We start from the raw sequence: 24029 nt of genomic DNA on the forward strand, positions 1-24029 counted from the left end.
CTGCCCTCATAAATGTCTATCCCCTTACTTACACATTCATAACTCCTATTCATTCTGGTACTTAGTAGTAGCAGCCTTTGGTATGAATAGGTTTAAAAATTACTCATTTTTAAATGGGGCTTTCTAGTTAATTTTTGGAAGGGTGGGAATCCTACATTTATAGGGGTATTTATTCAGACAAATAAGTGAAGGTACACTGAAGTAATTGTTACATATAAATAACATGCTTTGTAGAATTTTTATTTACCTCAGACATCTCTTTCTTTGGGTGGTTCTTTGAACTCTCAAGACACTTTGGTTTTACCACTGTGCTTCACCATCTTTCTGAATCTAGAAGGCAAATAGAGATTTGAATCTTGCCCTTGATTCTTCTGTGATCCTGTCAAATGTGGTGATGCTAGAAATATAGGTCTGAAGAGGAGAGAGAGAGAAAGAGAAAGAAAAAAGATGGTTCAATGTAGATTTGTAAGACACAGTTGGATATGTGGTAGGATTGGATAAAATTCTCCAGAAAAGCCTGGCTCAGTGGCACACCCTGTACTCCCAGTTGCTCTGGAAGCTTAAGTCAGGAGGATTGTAAATTCAAAGCCAGCCTTAGCAAGAGCAAGACACCAAGTAACTCAGTGAGACCCTGTCTCTAACTAAAATACAAAATAGAGCTGGGGATGTGGCTCAGTGGTTGAGTACCCCTGAGTTCAATTCCCAGCATCAAAAACAACAACAAAAAAAACCAAAAACAACAACAACAACAAAAAACAAATTTCCAGAAATATGTGAGGTGATGGATAGATAACATTACCGTAAGTACATGTATGAAGACACGAATGGTGTGAATATACTTTATGCACAACCAGAGATATGAAAAATTGTACTCTATAGGTGTAATATAAATTATAATACATTCTGCTGTCATATATAACAAATTAGAATAAAAAATAAATTAAAAAAAAAAGAAATGAGTGAAATGAAGAGATGCACCAGGAAGAAGTAGAGAAAAATCAGAGCAGTGAAAGAACCAGTTAGGAAAGAGCAGTGATCTAGAAACTAAGGAAAGAAAGAGTTTTACAGCTGAAATGGTGAAGTGCTGGGTGTAGTTGGCAATTTGGACTTCACTATTGTCTTAATAGAGATAGGAAATGAAAGTTAGATTTTCAGGCATTTAGGAGATAGTGTTAATTGAGGACACAAAAGCAGTATCATATACTCTTTAAATGTCTTGGAGATTAGCAACTATAGGCCTATCTCTTTTTTTTTTTTTTTTTTTAAAGAGAGAAGGGAGGGGAGGGAGAGAGAGAGAGAGAGAGAGAGAGAGAGAGAGAGAGAGAGAGAGAGAGAGAGAGAGAGAATTTTTAATATTTATTTTTTAGTTCTCGGCGGACACAACATCTTTGTTGGTATGTGGTGCTGAGGATCGAACCCGGGCCGCTCGCATGCCAGGCAAGTGCGCTACCGCTTGAGCCACATCCCCAGCCCCTAGGCCTATCTCTTGGGTGATCCAATTTAGATAGCTTTCCTGGGCTGAAGAGTACAACTTTTTTCTGAAGATTTAATAATGTTGATAATGACTTTAACAAATTAAGTAACAATTTTGTGGTTAACCATAGTCAAAAAAGCCTATGAAAAATACAGATAATGGGCAGTTACATGTTGATTGTGTTGTCCCAGGCTTCTTTCTTCTGAGGACACCCTTGCTTTTAATTCTGTAGTAGCTCATATCATTGCTTTATAATTATCATTTTAAAGATCCTTTTTTTTGTTGTGCATTCTTAATACTTGGCCATAATGCCTGACAAATAGTGTTGAGTGTTGTGTGAATGATTGTCAGATAAATCACAAAATATTTCTAATTTGGTGGTCTTTTAGGATTAAAAATGTAGAATATTTGAGGAAAGAAGAACTGATAAACAGTTTCAAATGGCAGTAAGAAAAGGTTTGAAAACCGACCTTTATGTTTGACTATTAGAAAGTCATTGGTTTCTAAGTATTATAGCAAAATTGTTGGGATAGAAGTCAAATTAGAGCTTGAAAAATAAATGAGAAGGGAGAACAAAGAAACCAGATAGAAGTGTTTTTTTTTTTTAATTTTTTAATTTAAAAAATTTTGATACTAAAGGGAAGAAACCATTGGAGAGGAAACTAAAAATTTAAAAGAGTAGAGTTCTTTCTCATTGGCAGCTTTATGAACTTGTTTTGCATATATCTAAGTACTTCCTCCAGTTCATCAGGATAATATATTCCTCTCTTCTTGGTTTCAGTATATATCTTGAACTTGAAGGATTTTGCTGTGCTATTTGGAGCCTCCTAGTGGCAAATCTAATAATGGCATATAATCATAAAAACAAAAAAAATTAGATCTCATATATCTGTTACTCCTTATGCAGATTAATCTTTCTATGAGGATTAAATTAGGGTGGGATATGTGATAATTATAGTGATGCTTATTAGTTCTTTGATTTTCAGTGAGTCAAAACTTCACACCTAAAATTACTATATTTTTGTCTCAATAATAATTCATTATTACAAACTGAAAATTGTAGTATATTTATTTTATCTACTAGTTCCTTAACAGTGGCTATCATTGTTCTCAATTCATAATGAAATAGGACCATTGTTATGAAACTGTTGGAGCATTATATTCTGTTGAAAGACTGTGAAAGAAAAGCCTGAATTACCAAAAAAATTGATATTATGAAAACAATACACATTAATTATCCATGATAGTAAAACTTTTAAAATATAAAACTCTTTTAAAAATCATCCATAAACTTTCTTCTTAGTGTTTTTCTCTGTAGGATTCAAAAAAATATTAAAAATGTTTCTGAACAATATAATGATACTTATGTAAACATATATAGTTAAAAAATAAAATGTGATCAGTATAGTTGAAACCTTCTGTGTACCCTAGATCACATCCCTTTTATTCTACCCCAAAGGTAATCACAATCCTACATTGGTTGTTTTAAAAGTCATTATATACATATATATAAAAAAGAATAAAAACAAATATAAACATATATATGTGTGTGTGTATATATATATATATATATATGTGTGTGTGTGTGTGTGTGTGTGTGTGTATGTATGTGTACTTGGGGATTGAACTCAAGAACCCTCTAGCGCCCAGCTATATCCCCAGAACTTTTAATTTATTTTTATTATTTTTTACTATTGGAGAATTAACCCAGGGATGCTTTACCACTGAGCTACATTTCCAGCCCCTTTTAATTTTTATTTTGAGACAGGGTTTGGCTGAATTACTGAGGCTGGCCTCAAACTTGCAATCCTTCTGCTTTAGTGTCCCAAATAGCTGAGATTACAGGCATATGGTACTGCACCTAGCTATATATTGTATTCTTAGAATTACTTTTTATTTATTTACTTTTTTGGTACTATGGATTGAACTCATGGGTGTTAACTACTGAGCCACGTCCCCAGCCATTTTTTATTTTTTATTTTGAGACAGGGTCTCACTAATATGCTTAGAGCTTTGCTCAGTTGCTGAGGCTAGCTTTGAACTTGTGATCCTCCTGTCTCAGCCTCCTGAATTGTTGGGATTACAGGCATGCACCCACTGCATCTGGCTTAAAATTTCATTTTCATTTACAATTATATTTGTAAAATGGATCTGTGTTGACATGTAGCTCTTATTCATTTATTTTTGTTGTCATGTCGTAGTATCTCTGCATATTCCATGCTTTATCCAGTCTCTTCTTCATGGAGTTTAAGTTGTTTTTAATTTATTGTTTGTAGTCTCCCATGATCACTCTTGTACATGTTTTCTTATGTATACATGGGTAAGAATTTGCCAGGGTAGAAACTTGGAAGTACAGTTGTTCTCTTAAATGTTATGTGTGCCCTCAGTTTTACTGTATTTTTCCAAATTATACTTCAAAGCCGTTTGCCAATTTACTCTTCCAATATAAGAGTTTTCCAATCTTGGGTATTGTCAGACTATTCAAATTTTTTCTCAATCCTGTGGATGTGAAACAGTGGTTTCTTAAAAACAAACAGATTTGTATTGTAGGATATTTTAACATGTACAAAAATAGATTAGTGCAGTGAATTGTTTTGTGTTTCATCACCCTCATCTCACCAGTTATTGACACATGGCCAGTCTTGTTTTGTCTACACCCTTTGCCCCTCCTCTCTCATGTTACTATGAAGAAATCTGAGATAGAATACTATTCTATCTGAAAACACTTCATATCTTCAGCACATACTGCTTTTTAAATGTAGTCACAATAGCTTTATCTCACTATAAACTGACAGTAATTCTTTCATTTATCAAATGTTAGTCAACATTTCAGTTTTTCCAATTGTCTTATAATACTTTCACATTTGTTTGTCCAAGTCAGGATCTAAATAAGACCCATGCATTGTAATTGGTCTCAATCTGTAGGTTTCCTTCACTCTTTCTTACAGTCTCTATCTTTGTGAGGTTAGTAACCATTAAGGATCATTGCCTAAAAGATCCACTAATTCACAAATGTACAAGAAATTGAGGAGCTGAGACGCAGCTAGCAAAATGATGATAGTATATCATTCCTTCTTTGGTTACTAGCAGGATCTCTATAAAGATAGATATCTAGCTGGGCATGGAGGCTCAATCCTATTACAGCTTCTTGGGAGGTTGAGGCAGGGGGATTACAAGTTCAAGACTGTCCTGGGCAATTTGGTGAGAGACCTTGTCTTAAAATTTAAAAAGGACTGGGGATTTAGCTCATTGGTAGAGAGTTTGCCTAGCAAGCATGAGGTTGTGGGTTCGATCCTAAGTATCACAAAATTAAAAAAAAAAAAAAGATTTCTTTTTATCACATAGTTGGTTATCTTAGGATATTATTAAGATAGGATGAAATTCTTTTTAAAATCTCATTTATCAGCTTTAAAGAAGTCCCTATGACCATTGAGAGAATTTGCTTTAGTTTTCTCTATTTACTCATGGGGATTTAAGCATCTTTGATATGACCATTACACTGTTTGCCTTGTTTATGCTCATATGTTTATGGGAACTTCTTCAAGTTAATTCTGATTTCTTTTGATATAATCCTAATCATCTTTTATAATTGTTTTTAGGGGGCAGGGCTTCTGGTATGATATATTTTAGGTTCATCTGTAATTTCCTGCCCCAGACCTTGAATCAGCCATTTCTTTAAGGAGACTGAGTCAGATAGCCAGCCTCTGTCTAGCAGTACCAAAATGTCAAACTTCCAGAAAGAAAGCAAGTGTTCAGGATTGACTCTGTTGTTTTACATAAATACCATTCTTTCACAGATACCTGCCAGCCAAGGTCCACTTTATATGCAGATTTTTTAAAAGGATGTAGTCTCAGGCCTGCTACTTTACCTTTTATATGTATGGATACCTATTAGATATCTTGTGGTGGCAAGGAATAAGTAGAAAATTGGATAAGGAGTCAGGAATTCAAAGGAGAGGTTGTGGACTATTATCCTGTAGAAGCCATTTAAAGCCCTGAGACTGAATGTAGGTAGTGAGTTCAGAGATTCAAGTACTGGGACCTTGTACAAGAAATTGAAGAGCTGAGAAGCAGTTAGCAAAGGAGCAGCTTGCAAAAGCTAGAAAGAGCAATTGGTAAGAGTTTGAGATGGGTCAAGATTCAAGAGGATATGATATCCTTAAAGTCCAATGAAAAGAAGGAGTCAGTGGCTGGGCACAGTGGTACATGCCTGTAATCCCAGCGACTGGTGAGGCTGAGGCAGGAGGATCGGGAGTTCAAAGCCAGCCTCAACAAAAGCAAGGTGCTAAGCAGCTCAGCAAGTTCCTGTTTCTAAATAAAATGCAAAAATAGGGCTGGGGATATGGCTCAGTGGCTGATTGCCCCTGAGTTCAATCCCAGGTTCCCGCACCCCCCCCCCCCCAATGAGTCAATGTTGCTGATAGGCCAATTAAGCTAAAACTAGAGTTGATAAAGGGCAGTGTGGGGGTCATTGGAGACCTTAAGATAAGCTGTTGTTTCTTTATAGATTTGGACAAAAGCTTGGTGCAATGGGTTTAAGAATAAACAGGAGCAAAGGGAGTATAGATAATTCTTTCAAAGAATTTGGCTGTAGATAGAAATAGAAAACATGGTGTAGTAAGTGATGAATAATAGCATGGGGAAAAGTAACAGCATGTTCATGTGTTAATGGAAATGCTCCAGTACAGAGAAAAATCCCTGACCGAGGAGAGCCAGGGAAAATTATTAAAGCCTTAGTAGGAAAGTGGGACCATGTTGGTGTGTTAAGTGTGAAAGAGATGGTCTTGCATTGAAATATGATAGTTAGTCCATAGTAACAGGAAGGTAGGTAGCATGTATAAGACCCATAGAGCTGGGTTGGTGGATGTATTGTTGGGAATTTGTGAATTGAAATATGTAGCTATGAGTGGAGGTTTGGAATGAGATGCTGGAGATTATATAAAAATGTATAAAAGAATTATCTTTAAGAGTGAATGGATAGGGAAGGACAGTATTGCTAGATACTGCCTTTAGATTAGTGGTAATAAATTTAAAATGAGATCAGTTTTCAGATGATTGTGTATTTTTTTCTCTAATTACTTCTGGCCAGCGTAGGTGATGATGTAGCTGCATAAGTACCTTGGAGATCAAAGTAGTAGAGTTAGAAAAGCATGATAGGAAGTGATTATGGTAAACTCTAGAATTTAAGATGATTAAGGAGGGAAATGAAGAAAGAGGCTGTAAAATGTATGGTAAGATAAGTGCTTTAATTGTATATCCCATGTGGTCAAAGAACTGTTGAAGTTGTACATCTAGAGGGAAAAAAAATTGGAAGATAGAGTAGAAAGTTGAAAACAATATTGAAATTAGGAAAGGGTATGCAGTTATTGATAATGGTATTTTATATAATTATACAAGTAGATGACTGACTAATGGGGGAAAGAAAGTCAACAGAGAAGAGGAGGTCAAGGAACCATGAGATGAGCCAGGATATAGGAAGGATCATACACACTGATATTGAAATTATGAGCTATGATCAGATTAGGAAGAGGTGCCAATGAGCAAATCTTCAAGAAATATTAAGTGTGACAGGGGATTATAGCTGGCATTGCTTGGCTTAGACCTCATTTTGCATATACTTCCACATGGGCTTTTCATGATTTGATGTTTCCTATGTTTTTACAGTGGACCCTATACCCTAACCAAAGTCCTCAGTCCTTCATAAGACTTTCGTAATTTTGCCCTTTTATAGATCTTATTTCTTGTTTGAAATGCTTGTAGCTACCTTCTATAAGAGCACTCTTCCCTAGTAGATCATTATTTCCCATTTATAGGTTATAGTATTGCTTACATTATTTTGAAACTACAAACTTATGTTCACTATTGCCCCTCCAGTTGTTTTTAAACCAGGTCAACAATTCCCTCATGTTGAGAACCTTTTCTGTCTTTTGCCCATATATAACACTGTAAAAATGTTTTCAATGAATTCTAGGAATAGATCTGTTTAACAAGTATTTATTTAGTCAGTTATGAATAAACAAACATTGATATGATTCTTTTATGTTTATCTCAGTAAGAATGATGTTTTCTTAGATTTATTTATTTCAAGTTATCACAGTTAATGAAAAAAAGTTTAAATTATACTGAGTTTTTCTTTTATCTATATGTTACAAGATAATTATTATTAATCTGATTATGGAAAAGGTAAAAATATAGAAACAATTTCTTATTGATTGTGCTCTAACAGATTGAAGTGAAAATAGAAAATATAGTTACTTTTACATTTTGAAGAAAATCTTACTTTTTTATATTCTCTGCCTGCCAGTTTGTGCCTTCCATTTTGGTTTTGGGAATTGAGTTCACAGTTCAAAGAAGGAGGCTCAAAACTACTGAGATAATCTATGGAATAAAGAAAACAGGTAATGTAAAATGCTACCCCTCCCTTTTACTAACTTGTTATTTAAATGAGGCAAGTTTTACAAGACAAGAAATGAACATATTTACCTGTATGATGCTAGTTTTATTCTTAATTTTATTTATCTGAAAGAATCTTTAGGTAAAGATTTTTTTGTGACCAAGTTGATTTTTCTTATGATTTCTTGTGTATGTCTCAGTTTTATATTTAAATGGCATATGAAAATAAATTATTGTTATTAATTTTTCAGTTTATATTTTATTTTGATACATTATTAAGTTAATATTATATATAAAGTCTATCAAAAATTAATTTGGTGTTTTTCATTTTTATCAGAAATTATGAGTGGAGGATCTCAAGTCCACATTTTTTGGGGTGCTCCAGCTAGTCCACTGGAAATGACAGTATCACAGAGAACAACTTTAATGTCCACTGCAGACCCCTGGAAAAAAATTCAACTTTGGTACAATCAGCATTCTTTGCATCTGAAGGACAAAAACAATGAGCCAAATAATCTGAAAGACTATCGAGTCTCAGAAGCTATTACTGGCCCTCCAGATCTTTTAAGTGGTTGTTGTTTAGTGAATTCTGTGAGTAGATCTGTTCAAGTTAAAGATGATTTTACATACTTTACTTCAGAAACACAGAATATAAAATCCCAGAAGATTTACCTTTCAGGGCTGAGTGACGTAACTAATTCTAATGTGCAAATACACGGATTTAAGGGCACAGTTCAGCATTTACCTGAAGAAAAAAAGAATCAAAAGGTTCAATGTGAAAATAATAAAATTACAGATGAAGAGCCTAAAAATCAATCAAACTTATGTCAAAATTTTCAAACAAATTCCTTTCAGTTAGATCATAAATGTGCAGTTATATTGGATTTGGTTGGTAGTACTAAACAAACTAATACAGATCTTGAAGCTGTAGAAACAAAGTACAAGCCAACAGAACACCATGAAATGCAAAACCAGTGTCTGGACTTCTTTTCCTCTAATGCAGTGGATGAGCCAAGGTCTGATAGAGCAGTTAAGAATGTCTCAAACCTTAAAATATCTACTGACACTGAATTTCTGAGAATAATGATCTCCAGCCAGGTTGCTTTTTTAGCTCAAAGGGAGGATAGAGCTCTGAATTCTATAAATAAAGGGACCATAAGCATGGAAACTGAACCAAAGGCAAGTCATGGGGAAATAAGAATAACTGAAGATAGTTTTATTCAGCCTAATGATGATTTTGCAGAAGGACATGAAAGAGGACAAAATGAAGAAACATATTCCTTAGAACTTTTTAGTCCTATTTGTCCTGAAAAAAAAAGTAGCCACATTCACATAAACCCTGAAAAAGATGTTGAAGAAAATACAGAATCTCAAGAACTTTTCAGTTCTGAAGATAAACTGTCACCAAATGAGATCTGTATTGAGTTGTGTCGCTCAGGAACACAGTGTTCCCAACAAAATACCTTTCACAAAAGTGCTGTTAAAAGAAATTGGAGCTCTGAAGATAAATCAGGCAATTCGAAAGCTCTGTCTAAAGTCCTCCAAGTATCTAAGAAAATGAAGTTGGGTTCTAATGCAAGAGATTCTATCATAGCAATGAGCCAGAGGAATGTGTCTGAATTTAAGGGTATTAAAAAAATATCATTAATAAAAAATTGTGATTCTAAAAGTCAGAAGTATAATTGTTTAGCTATGGTGCTAACTCCAAGTCAGATGAAAGAAATAAACATAAAATCTGGACCCAATTCTGGATCTAAAGTGCCTTTAGCAACAATTATAGTAATTGATCAATCAGAAATTAAGAAGAAGGTTTTTCTGTGGAGAACTGCTGCATTTTGGGCACTTACAGTATTTCTGGGAGATATAATTTTACTCACAGGTGAGGTTATCAAAGTTTAGTGGTAGCTTATTTTATAAAGCCATGGTTTTGTGTGTGTTTGTTTTATCCTACTTTAGGTATTTGAGGATTCTTACTTTACCGTTTGCCTCCTGGGGGCCCAGCATGATTGCTCTCTCGTAGCATTGCTTTAGTCTGCTTATGTTGCCCAGTATCATTGCCATTTCTGGGCCTCTGTTCTAAGCTTAGTTCTGAACTGCCATTCTATACATCTTCTTTAAGAAGCTTTCCCTGTTTGCTGCCTCTTATTTATTCACCATGTAAATGTTTAGGTCATATCATTGGGCTCCTTTTCATTTTCTTATAATTTTGTGTACTTAGTAGCAGTAGTCTTAGAAATGATTTGTTTAGTTAATGTATCTGATGTTCTTCTAGAATTATCAGGGATAATCTAATAAAGAGGCAAAAGGAAAAAAAAAAAGAGGCAAAAGGAAGTTTGTAACAAACAAGCTTAGCATAGTCCCATATCACTATTTATATGTTGTTATTGTTGGAGAGTCCGTTTAACTCCTATTCTGTCTAACTCAGTGCTGAATACCTCTTGTGATCTGGCTTCCCAGCTATAGAACTGTTTACAAGGTGAGGGGATTGTAGTATTTTCTTTAGTTATTAATACTTCATTGTAAATGAAAAAAAGTTGTATTCTGATTTTCTTGACTCATTAACCTGTTTAATATGTGCTTATGTTACAGAGCTGATATCCACTTTTGGAATTTAGATGAAGTTAGCTTTCTGAGTCTCTGAAGAGAGGGCTAGAGTCTGGACGATAGTCATTTTACATAGTCATTTGCCATAGTCATTCACTTTGTGAAATTTCCCAGAGGCCTTTTCCTAGTAGATGGAAAGTTGACCTTACTATTTCTGTATTTCTCCCCCTAATGTTTTATACAATTGTTAACAACTAGGTTACATTCTATCAAGTGACTTTATTAGATTTTACTTAACTATTTTTCTATTATAGGACATTTAGGTTATATCTGAAGACCTTTTAAAAATATCAGTTTTTTATTCTACATTCTTAGGAAAAATATACCTAGTTTACTGTTTTCTGAATAAGTTTTATTTTGGGTGGAAAAGATAGAAACTTAGAAAAGAATCAGTCTTTTTCCATAGCCCTAATTAAACAGTGGATTATATTTGCATGGACATTTATGAATGCACCCATTTTAGTCAATAGCATCCAATTGTATATTATTATATCTTTGTCTTGGATAGCTCATACTGTCTATTGATATACATCCCCAAACTGAAACATTTTACATAACAGAGATGTCCCAGAACGTGTTCCTTTTAGTATACAGTAGATGTTTTTGATTGCAGTAGAACTAAGAGATGCTATAAATATGGCTTGTCTGTGGGAGACTGTTGACTAGAGTTAAAGAAAAGGAGCTAGGCTTAATCTGGGGAAATCACAGTTTTTAAGGAACAGACTGAAGAAGAGGAGTTAGGAACTAGGACATAGCATTGAATGGGCAAAATGGAAACCAGGAGGCAAAGGCTGGGCTACCACTCCCCATGTCCCACTATCACCACTAATCTAACATAGGTTTTACAACCTTAGTTTTCAGAAGTTTTCCAGGAGGAAAATTCCCAGAGAAATTTCTTATGGAATTTCTCATTTGCTACTTTTTTCTGAAGAGTCGGCAATCTGAGTGTCAAAACATGAAAAGTCTTTTTTTGTTGTTCTTGTTGTTTTGCAGTGGTGGGGATTGAACTCAGAGCCTCATATATGCTAGACAAATACTCTACTACTAAGCTACATGTGCAGTGCAATGAAAAGTCTTGAAAGCTTTGCTAACTCCTCCTGGTTAAGTATTGGGGATTCTCTGAGTGTTCCTTAAGCAAGTCACTTGATCCCATTAATGTTCTTAATAAATCACTTGTCAGCATTGTGGGGCATGGATTGAAAGGAGTACTGGGAACTATTAAGAGAGGAATGTATGATGTAAAGCAGCAGGAGGGTAAAGGCAGTAGCAGGTCCACTAGGCAGAGTCAGCTGGTGGGGGTTTGGGGACAAGGGTGTGAAGGAAGATGCAGGATAACCTCAGGTTTTGGTTTACCTGAAATGGGTAATATGGAAGGAAAGCAGATTTGGACAATGCTGAGTGTGGGGAGCAAGCAAAATCCAGTTGCTAAATCTATCTGGGAATATCCATTAGGCAGTTGTAGATTAAAGAACCTGAAACTAAGGACAGGGTTTAGAATATAAATTTGGAAGTAATCACTTTGAATTTATGCCTCCTTGTTTTTTCTTATTTACCAAATTCTTTTGCTATTGTTAATATTTTATGCTTCTAACACTTTGTCCATGGATTATATCCTACCTGGTAGTTATCCCTCTCCCTCCCTCCCTCCCTCCCTCCCTCCTTCCCTTCCTTCCTTCCTTCCTTCCTTCCTTCCTTCCTTCCTTCCTTCCTTCCTTCCTTCCTTCCTTCCTTCCTTCCTCTGTTCAGAACTTATTATTATAGTTTTTGATTTGTCTAGAACTATTTCTGTCTGTTGATATGTTTACTTCCACTAATTGATTCTTCTCTCTCTATCCTAGATCAGATAGCCCCTTTTTTCTCAATGAAAAATGTTCTCTACCTCTGAAGTATTTCACTTTTTATATTATAGAAGATAATTACCAAGCTATTCAGGGAAAAATAACTAAGTTCTTTAAAATCTGCCTTATATTCAAATATATACAAAGCAGAAGGGACCAGTGTACACTGAACATTATTATACTTCTAGATACTACTGCTTTGGAACAACTGCTTTGCTTCCAGATCCTAAAATATTTATTTTTCAATTTATAAGAAATATACATTACAACATTTGCCTTATTTAAATGAAAACCATTAAATATTTCTCTGCAGAGCAGTGAGTTTCTATATTGACATAATTTGAATATATAGAGGCAAGTGGTTCTTTTACTTATGTAAAGGCATACCTGCAAGATTTTGGATTTGTCATTTTATCATTTTCTGCCATTAGGCAAGTCATTTAATGTATCTGAACTTTAGTTGCCTGGCGTGTAGGAGTTTTGCATGATATTTTGCTATGATTAGTAAATTAACCAGAATGTGAAGGAATTTATGGCACAATCAGATTTTTTTCCCCTTTTCAGATGTTGTTATTCATGAGGATCAATGGATTGGTGAGATAATACTCCAATCAACATTCACAAGTCAGTTATTAAATCTTGGGAATTATTCATCTGTACAGCCAGAAGAATGTAAGACGTATTTTAAACATAGTAATTTCTTAGTATTTCAAGTGCAAACAGTCCCCAACTTATGATGCTTCACCTTACAATTTTTTTAAAACTTTATGATGGTACAAAAGTAATACACGTATACTTTGGATTTTGAATTTTGATCTTTTCCCTGGCTAGTGATGTGCACTATGATACTCTCTTGAGAAGCCTGGCAGTGCCAATGAGCTGCAGCTCCCAATCTACCCTATCTGATCAGGAGGGGAAACAACTGAGACTGTAGTGTGTGTTGTATTGATCAGCTGGAATATGTAGTAGGTTAACTGTTAATACATTTTCAACTTACAATATTTTCAACTTGAGGAACATTTCTGTATAAACATACTAGGAAAGATTAGAGTTAAAATGGTTGTTTTCTAAACAGTTATTTTTGTTAGTAAGAATAAAAATGGAATTTAAAAAATGAACTTGAAATTTTAAATCAAAATTATTTTAAAAATCATTGTGGTTCATGTTTCACCTTCTTTTCTTTTTTTTAAATATATTTTTAGTTGTAGATAGACACAATACCTTTATTTTATTGATTTATTTTTATGCAGTGCTGAGGATCGAACCCAGTGCCTCACACATATTAGGCAAGTTCTCTACCACTGAGCCACAACCACAGCCCTTACCTTCTTATTCTTACTATGGTGGTAGTTTTTCATCATCTAGGAAGTCATAGACCTCTTTGAGAAGCTGTGGGCCCTTTCTGTAGAAAAATGGACTTACATAAGTAGACCAAAAAATTGTTTATAAATCTTAAGCCACTCCATAGACTTCTGAAGTTCTTCTATGCAATTTCTGAGTGTTTGATTAAGAATGCTTGAGTCAGTCAGCTGTGGCTAGAATCCTTATTTTCAATCTACCATTGCTAGGAAAAACTATTTTCCTTCTCTGATAATTGTTTTCTCCTCTTTAAAATAAGTTGTTGAATAAAGAAAATTGCAGCTATCTTTTTCTCCAGGAAATAAGAAAAGAAAGTAGGGAAACAATATTTGGAATCTAAGAGGCCAGGATTTGAATCCTGACCCTAGTACTTCCAAAGTCTTTTCTTTATCCAAGATATTTAATCCCGCTATCCCTGTCTCCTCAGTTGTGAAGTAGAAATAATATACACATACCTAATAGGGTTTTTGTGAAGATTGAAAGAAAAAAATACAAGGTATCAAAACTGCATATAATAACAGTATAGTAAAATCAATGGGAGAAATAGTAAGTTAGCAAAATGTAGTAGATAGAATACTGTAATAGTGTAATAGAAAAATAGCTAGGAAAATCTGATTACACCAGAGTTTAACTAGAATAATAGGAAGTTATGGAGGGTAGAGCGTAGAATTCCAGCAATTAATTCAGCAATCAGAATACTGATACCACTGTGTTGAGAAAAGGTAAGGTTTCACTGTATTCTTGGGAGTTCTTCAGCAAAAAATTAATACTGACACATTTTCATAAAATAACTAAATCAGTTCTTTATGCAATATGTATGTATTATGTATTGATACTGTTTCAAGCACTATGCTTAACAGTACATGAAAGATACAGCAGTGCCTGCCCTCAGGTAGCTTACATTCTTCTGTGGAAGGTATACTAAAATAAACAAAAGAGAATTTATATATATATAAAGTATTTGCAAATAATAGAATGTTGTGGAGAAAACTGATAAAGGACTAAGATATAGAAGAATATCATGGTTGTAGTTGGGAAGTGTTGCTCATGGAGTGGAATTTCAGAGGGTTAGGGAATTACACAATACTTAGAGTGGAGATAAAGAGAAATTGATAGATTGGAGATAAATTTGTAAACAGAGTTAACCAGATGGTGTGGATTTGGGGATGAGGGAAGAAAAGCAATCTACTAATAAGAGACTTTTGGTTTAAGTCACTTGGTGGCTTGTATTGGCAAAGAATGAAATACAGGTATATGAGTACAATGGAAGGTTCTAATTCAGGCATTTAAAATGGAGATATCTTTGGAGCATCCAAGTAGAAGTATCACATAGGAACTGAATACAAAGTCCAAGACTCAGAGGTTTAAAATTAGGATACAAATTTAAATTATTGGCATATAGATATTCATTTATTTCATTTAAAAACTTTTAATCTTAAAATATTATTTGTGAAATTATGGACTCATAGGGGACTGCAGAAATAATAAAAATCCCATGAATGCTTCACCCAACTTCTCCCAATGGTGACATATAACTTTAGTATAATATGAACACCAGGAAATCAACAGTGTAGTACTGTTGAACTAGACTACAGACCTTATTAGTTTTGGCATACACTTGTGTGTGTGAGTGTAGTTCTTTGCAGTTTGAGTCTATGTATAAATTTGTGTTAAAACCACCATAATCCAAGTTACCAAATTGATTTATCACCACAAAGGAACTCCCTCATGCCATCTTTTATAGTTGCAACCACCCCCCTCTTTTTTTTTTTTTTTTTTTTTTTTTTTTTTTTTTTTTTTTTTTAGTAAAAGGAGAAAAGGTTTACTGCTTTGCTAGCAAGGGAGAAACACCGGGTCTCCTGTTCCAGAGGCTGTGATTTTTGCCCATTAGCAGGAACAAGGCTTTTAAAGAGGTGAATCAAAGGCTACATTCCACATGTTCTCTGTTGGAATTGTAATTCATTTGGTAATTTGGAAGACAGGCATTTCTGAGATCTTCTGGTACCATCCCCAAAGTTTGGATTATTTCCTTCCTATGGTAGGTGTGTACTCAAGGATAGATAAATCTGCCTAAAATGGAGAAGAACTGTAATCCTGTTTCTATTGAGATTAAGGAGGGAAAGAGATTAGGGAGGAGCAGGGAGAGAAGAAGAGAAAGAAACATGTTCATGCTAAAAATAAGTTGCACTGGCAGAACAACAAGGGCCATATTCAAAGCATAAAGTGGACCACTATTCCAATTCCTCACTGTCGATTTCTACATTCTATTCCTATGGAAAAATAACCCTCCCCCTTTTAACTCCATTCTCACCAATTTGTCTTCCATCTCAGTGGTTTTGTCATTTTTAGAATGTTGTATACATGGAATCATGTTGCATGTAATCTTTTGAGACTGGCATTTCTCACTAAATATAATGCCCTGAGATCTGTACCATGTTGTTGCATATATCTCTAGTTACTTCTTTTTTAAAAAAACATTTTCGGTTGTAGATGGGCACAATACCTTTATTTATTTATTTTTCATGTGCCTCATACATGCTAGGTAAGTGCTTCAGCACTGAGCTAAAACCCCAGCCCCTAATTACTTCTTTTTTAGTGTTGAATAGTTTTCCATTATGTGGATCTACCAGCATTTGCTTACTCTGCTGAAGAACATTTGAGTTGTTTCCCAATGTGGGATATTAAGAATAAGCAAATATGAAATCTGAGTACAGGTTTTTCCTGTGAATATAAATTTTACATCTCTGGCATAAATGTCAAAGGGTGTAGTTGCTGGGTTGTATTGCAAGTATATATTTAGTTTTATAAGAAACTACCAAACTCTTCCACTGTGAATGTTCCATTTAAAATTCTTATCATGGCCAGAGGATGTAGCTCAGTGGTAGAGCACTTGTCTAACATGTGCAAGGCCCTGCGTTCAACTTAAGTATTGCAAAAATAAATAAGTAAATGAATAAATAAGCCAGGTGTGATGGCATGTACCTATAGGCCCAGCTTCAGGAAATCAAGGCAGGAAAATTGCTAGTTGGAGGCTAGCCTCTGCAGTGTAATAAAATCCCATCTCAAAAATGAATTACATAAGCAAATAAAAATTTAAAAATAAAAATAAAATTTTTGCCAGTAATATATCTTCCAGTTTCTCTACATCCTAGTCAGTATTTGGTGTTATCCTATTTTTTATTTTAGCTATTCTGGTAGATGTGCAGTAATATCTCATCATAGGATTAGTTTGTATTTCCTTGGCATTATAAGACAGATCTAATGTATAAACTATAATTAAGGAGATAAAAAATCTAAACAACATAGTACAAAGATTAGATCATTTAGATATAAATCAAACTCTACACTAGTAATACATATTCTTTTGTATCCCCAATACATTCAGAAAAATTGATTCTATACTTTAGCTCACAAAGAAAATATTAGTGACTTCCATAAAGTATAACAAAAGTGTTAAAAGGAGTATAACAAAAATGCCTATCCAAGTGCTATAAAACTAGAGCTTATTAATAAAACAAGATTGTTTATTTGCAAGTTTTAAAACTTTTTAAACAAATTCTGGATGAAAGGGTAATACAAACTGATACAACATTTAAAAAATAACAATGAAAACATGATATATTAGAATCTATGAAATACATTTAAAGCAGATATAAGAGAAAAATTTGTTAGGTAAACACTTTTAAGTAAAAATGAAAGAATAAAAATAGTTAAATCCTAAGCTCAGAAAACTTGCCAAAGAACAACCAAGTCATTCAAAGAAACCATAGGAAATAAAATGGTGAGGATAAAAGCAGGAATTTATGAGAATGAGAATTGATAAACAATAAATGTAATTAATAAATTAGAATTCTACTTTAAAAATAGCAGATAAACTAACTAGCTTATGTGATTAAGAAAAGAGAGGGCTGGGACTCTAGCTCAGTTGGTAGAGTACTTGCCTTGCATACACAAGGCCCTGAGTTCAATCCCTAGCACCACAAAAAATTAAAAATAACGTGCTCTTTCGGGCTGGGGTTGTGGCTCAGTGGTAAAGCACTTGCCTAGCATGTGTGAGGCACTGGGTTTGATCCCTAGCACCACATAAAAATAAACAAATAAAATAAAGGTATTGTATTCATTATTGTATCCATCTACAACTAAAAAAATATTTTAAAAAGGTCTAGCTTTAAACTTGAGATCCTCCTGCCTCAGCCTCCCAAGATGCTGGGATTACAAGTGGGGGCCACCATGCCTGGCCTTGAAGAAGGCTTTAACAAAATTCAATACCCTTTTAAGAAAACACTCCAGGAAACAGGTATTAAAGGATACTTTCTCCTTCAGTATCAATAAGTATCAATGTAACATTTTAATACAATACCATATTAATAAATTAGATATACTGTTTCAAATTCCAGTGTCTTATTTAAAGAAAAAATGCTGGAGGGCTGGATGTGGTGGCACATGCCTGTAATCCCCAGATTTGGGAGGCTGAGGCAGTAGGAGTGCAAGTGCAAGCTCGAGTCCAGCCTCAACAATATAGTAAGCTCCTTAGCAATTTATTTAAATAAGTTGCACTGGCAACTTATTTAAATAATTGGGGATATATTACTCGGTGGTAAAGTGCCCCCACATTCAATCTTCAGTACCAGTAAACAAACAAACAGATAAATAAATACTAGAGGAATTTTTGCTAGCATTAGGAACTAGATAAAGTATTCACTATCTGTGCAACTGTGCATTTTATACTAAAGTTATTATTCAGAGCAGTTAGACAAGATGAGGCATATGAATGGGAGAAGAATAATGCATTGATAACCTAACTAGAAAACTCTAGGGAATAAAAGAAAAATTAATTCAAACAGTAAAAGAATTCAATGATACAGCAGGACACAAATTAATGTTGAAAAGATCAGTGTGTTTAAAACACTATTGGCAGAATGATAGGGAAAAACTCATTTACAATAGTAATCAAGAAGATATTTCAGAATAAATTTAACAAGTAATGTACCAAACCTATATGAGGAAGAATTTTAGACACTCCAAAAAGAAATGAATACATGGGTAAATGGAAAGATCTTCCTTTTCTTGGGTAGGATGATTCAACATCGTTATGTCATTTCTCCCTAAGTTAATGTATAAATTCAATGAGGTTCCAATATCAACAACTACTATTATGGCATATAAAAATTGATAATAAAATTCATATGGAAAAACAAATATGCAAATGTAGCTGGGAAAACACTGAAAAATGAAAACTGTGAGGGGAGACAGTATTACCAACATTGAAATATTAAAGCCTCTATGATTAAAACAGTGAGTTACTGGTATGTGAATAAAGTAGACTAGTAGAAAAGAATAGGAAGATCAGAATTAGACCCATATCCATGAAGCAATTTAGTATGTCAGAGGTCATATCTGAAATCATTGACATAAAGGGTAACTTTTTAATAAATAGTGTTGAGGCAACTGGGTAACCATTTGGCAAAAAATAAAATTAGGCACATGTCATAACAAACAGAATAACAAATACCAAACAGATTGAGAAGCTAAATGTAAAAAATAAAACCATCTACTAGAAGGAAACATGGTTGAATCTCTTAATCTTGGTATAGGGAAAGACTTTCTTAATATTACTCAAAATCCAGACGCAGTAAGGCAAGTCTGATGAATTAGACTACAGAGAAATAAACCTTTTCATGACCAAAAGCATTGCAAAGAAAGCCAAAACACAACTGGCAAACTTGAAGAAAATATTTGCAACATTACTCTAAACAAAAGGCTAATATCTCAATATATAAAGAACTTTAAAAAATTGAGTGACAAAGGAACTGAGGGGAAATGAGAAAACAGAGAAAAGAAATGAATGGCATTTTTCAAAAAATAATTTAGAAATGGCCCTCAAACATAATTCACTCAGTTTTAATTAAAGACATTCAAATTAAAACTTTAGGGAGATATAATTTCTCACTTATTAGTAAAATTAAAAATATGGCAACATATTTTTTTGATGAGGCTGTAGGTATACAGATATTCTCACACATTGGTGGTGGGATCAAAAATTGTTAAACCTTTCTGGAGAATATTTGGCAGTGCCTAATGAAATTACCTATGCACTTTGCTTTCAAAGGAGCAGTCCTACTTCTAGGAATCTTCCCTGGAGATATACTTCCAATAATATGAAAATTACATATCCACAAGTTTATTAATTGCAGTAGTTTATAATTGCAAAATATTGTTAAAAATCTAAATGCTTATACATAGGAAGATGATTATGTAATGTAGTAACACAGTGGAATGCTATGCAGCTGTAAAAAAGAATGAAAAAGATATGAGTCATTTCCAGGATATACTGTTACATGCAAAACACAGAGCCCCCAAAAGTATATGTACTTTTCTTCCCTAAAGGCCCAAAGAATTACAAGAGCTCATTATTGACAAAGTCAGAATTTTAACCCAGCTCTTCTGAGTCCAGATGTGCTGGAAATACTGTGGAAGAATTCAGTCTGGTTAATAAATTGGAGCTATGGAAGGAGATGTTTGAAGTTGGGTGGTGTTGTAATCTAATTGACTTCTTGCTATTGTTCCCCTCATTCATTTTTCATGCTGTCCTTTTTCTTACATATATTATCTTTGTAAGTGAGATCAGCATTATTTTATAGAATTCATTTGGGAATTGAGTAATCCTAGTTAGAGTATGTTTCTTTTTATCATATTCTAAAACCTTTTAAACATTTATTCTAATCCATCGACTCAGCTGGCTAGAAATCTTTTCTTTACTCTCCTCTTAAATTTAACATGTCATTCCATTGCAAATAAGACAATAATATGCATTGATATTAGCAGTATTAAATCACATATATTATCATGTTACAGTATAATTTTTTAAAAATATCTGGGTTCTTTTTAAACTTTATTTTGTTTATTTATTTTTATGTAGTGCTGAGGATTGAACCCAGTGCCTCACATGTGTGAGGCAAGTGCTCTGCCACTGAGTCACAACCCCAGCCCACTTACAGTACAATTATTGAAGATAACTTGAATATCATGTATACCATCATTACTTTAAAATTACAGTAGTAGATAATCTGCTGTATATTGTTATGCAGGAAGACTATTATAATAAATATTATTTAGATAGGACTTCTAATGCTTCATCAGACTATCAAAAGCATCTATAGATTTATAACTCTTTCTATTTATCTTGAAATGTAAAGCAACTCTTGACCTAAAAACTCTTAGACATTTTCCTAAAACCCTGCTCAAGTATCCCCTCATTAAAGCCTCTCCCAGCTTTCCCAGGGAGTTCTTTTTCTCTGTGCTCTTAGGAATGCTTACCTACATGTCTTACACCCTGTGGCCAGTGTTTGTTGTTGTCCATGTCTAGGTCAATGACTCCTTCAGTGTTGAGATTGTGACATGGTTTGTTTTTGTATTTTTAGTACCTGATATAGTGCTTGGCCCTTAGTAGATAATCTACTGAAGAGTGAGTGAATAATGACGGTTTAATCTAGCTGATGGAGAATACAAGGATGAGCAAATTAATAGAAGAAAAGAGGAATCATAAATCAGCTTATAAATTGTGCTTTCTAAAAAATAACAAGTACTTTTTTGCCAACATCTTATGGTTTGTCAGTAATTAAGCAAGCATTTTCCTTCAGGGAAATTAAAATTTAGACATCAAAATTCATCAATCTGTGAATCCCAATCTAGGTGGGATAAAGGGGAGGGAGGGGAAGGGAGGGGTCTGGGGGTAGGAAAGACGGTGGAATGAGTCATGAATGGTGTGACTTTATGTACAACCAGAGATATGAAAAATTGTGCTTTATATGTGTTATATGAATTATAATGCATTCTGTTAGCATATAGAACAAGTTAAAATTTAAAAAATTTATCAATCTGTATATTTCAAAATCATATGTTTTACTGTATATAAAGTATGCCTCAAAAATGAGAAAAAAATTGAGACAAGATAGTAATTTAAATATGACTGAAGAATTAAATAACCAGTCTTACAATTGAGCATTATTGCAATGTGGCACATGTTTAAATGCCAAATGAGAGTTAGAGAGAAAAAAATCTTAAATTCAGAGGAGGAAAAGTCCCTGTGAGCCTGACGTGGTTGTTAAAATATGTGGTATTTAGATGGTGAAAGAGCATGAAAGCATTGAAGTCTAATAAAAGTGAGAGCATTACAGCTGCTCATCATCAGCTGCATAAACATGGGAAAAGGAAGGGCATGTTCAGGGAGAGAGCCAGTTAGGTGTCTTGTAGATTATTTCCAATGGGAAGTGCTAAGGGGCTTGGAGAGGAATGGCAGTGGTCAGGATAGATGGGAAAGACAAGTCATGCTCAAGGGATTGGGAAACCAATGAATATTATCACACTGGTGTAGGAGTCAAAAAATGATGGGAGTTTTAAGCTTGGCTAATTAATAGAAAAATGGTATTTTTAACCAAATAGAGAAGAAGGGGAAAAGAGCAGATTTTTTTTTATATGGTAAATAATTCCGTTTCCATTGCTGAAAAATATCAACTGTTGTTTTTGCATTTAAGCTGATTTAAGAATATGTTTATGTACAAATGAAGTCAGGTTTTATGTCTTAATCACACTTTATAACATAAAATTTAGTTCTAAGGAAATATTATGTATTATCAAGAAAACATGATGTTGCCATTCTTTGTCCATTATTTGTACGTTTTTTTCCTTCCTTAGATTCCAATATAGTTAGTGATGTTGCACTTCAGGATTTACTGGCATATGTGTCTTCAAAACATTTCTATCTTGAAGATCTTCCACAGAGGCAGCCTCAGAAAGTGAACAGTATAGAGTTTGTAGAATTGGAGCAACTACAACCTGATAGATTAGTCCATGCAGTACTAAGAGTTGTGGATATCACTATACTGACAGGTAAACATGGAGTGCCTCTTTGATTTTAGATTATAAAAAGATTAAGATACAAGACCATCTTAGTTTATCACCTAGTTATCACTATTTATTTGTCATGAGATATAATAATGTCACCTGTGCTAAAACTAAGCCCAATCCACATTTTCTTCTTTTCCTTTTCCAGAGTCATTATACACTTACAGAGGACAGAAGCAAAGGAAAGTTATGTTAACAGTGGAACAGGCCCAAGGTCAACACTATGTGCTTGTATTATGGGGTCTTGGAGCAGCCTGGTACCCTCAACTTCAAAGGAAAAAAGGTAAATACACCAAAAAAGCATTTAACCTATTTATATTTTGGTAAATGATTAATGCTTATGAGCCTAAGATGAAGAGAATCTGTAGACATTAGTTAACATTTGAAATATAAATGATGATTGAATAATATTCTGAAAATTTCTTATAATTTTGTACCTCTTATCAATTAAGTAATTATTATCTATAATTATCTAATTATCTATATAAATAGTTAATATCTATAATTAATGCTGGCAAAATAAAGGCTTATATTTATCTCCAGGTATACTACTTTACCTTTCTTAGTGAAGATCTTATCCCCTTCAGATAATGGTCTCGAAAAATTTAATTCTGAAGAAGCTTCTGCAATTTTTTTTTTCTGCCAAAGTGCTCTGATGAATAAACTTCTCTTTGGTTAGAAGGCAGATGTTAGGGCAGTTATATTAACTCTTTCAAGTCACAGTTATTGTTCAATAAATTACCATATTTCAGGTTTTTATTCCAGTTCTTTTAAAACTGGAGTCATAATAGAATGATCATTTTAAAAAGATGACTTGATGTTACACTTTTCTAAAGCATAAATTGATAATTTATGGTGCATTGCACTAAATGGTATTGATGTATTAATAAAATAGTATAACTTCTTTTTGCTATTGGGAGATCTATTAGTTGTAGCAATTCTTTTGCTATTGTGAGATCCTTTAGTTGAGATAGTTTAATAATGGTTTATGAATTGTTTTGCCCTGCAAATTTAATAGAGATTGATTAAGCATACAAACCATTAGTTTTTACCCGAAGGAGTTAATGTCTCTTTCCAAACTTGAAGATAGGATCTGTCACATTGTGTCTTTTAATCATTAATAGCCTATAACTAGGATTTGAGATAAGTCTGACTTTTGACTTTTATGCTAGGATCAAACAGTGACAGATGTTTGTTCTGTTGAGAAATCTGACAAACATGTATTAGTATACTGAGTGTGATCATTGACCACCATGTCACAGCTTGGAACATGAGTCTAGTGCATGCTAAACAAAAATGTAGGTCAGGGTTATATTGGAGCTGTAGCAAAGCAGCTCATTGTGTGTAGCCATTTAATGTTAATAGTTATTTAGTAATGGAAGAGAAATTAAAGTTGTTTCTAGATTATCTATGGTATTTAGGTTAATATTGAAAATATGAATTGAAGAGTTAAGCTG

General features: G+C 33.8%; 1 protein-coding gene across 1 annotated transcript in view; it reads left to right on the top strand.

The window, feature by feature from the left end:
- The window catches only part of SHLD2 (shieldin complex subunit 2), an 85807-nt gene that overhangs the window by 40138 nt on the left and 21640 nt on the right, over positions 1-24029 (top strand). Inside the window, 5 exon segments of the mRNA XM_081267357.1 lie at positions 7779-7872; positions 8205-9746; positions 12874-12981; positions 22363-22557; positions 22721-22855. Of these exon segments, the coding sequence (XP_081123483.1) occupies positions 8210-9746; positions 12874-12981; positions 22363-22557; positions 22721-22855 (1975 nt within the window). The 5' untranslated portion in view covers positions 7779-7872; positions 8205-8209.

This window comes from Spermophilus citellus, assembly GCF_964194105.1.
Source record: "Spermophilus citellus genome assembly, chromosome: 15".
NCBI lineage: Eukaryota > Metazoa > Chordata > Mammalia > Rodentia > Sciuridae > Spermophilus > Spermophilus citellus.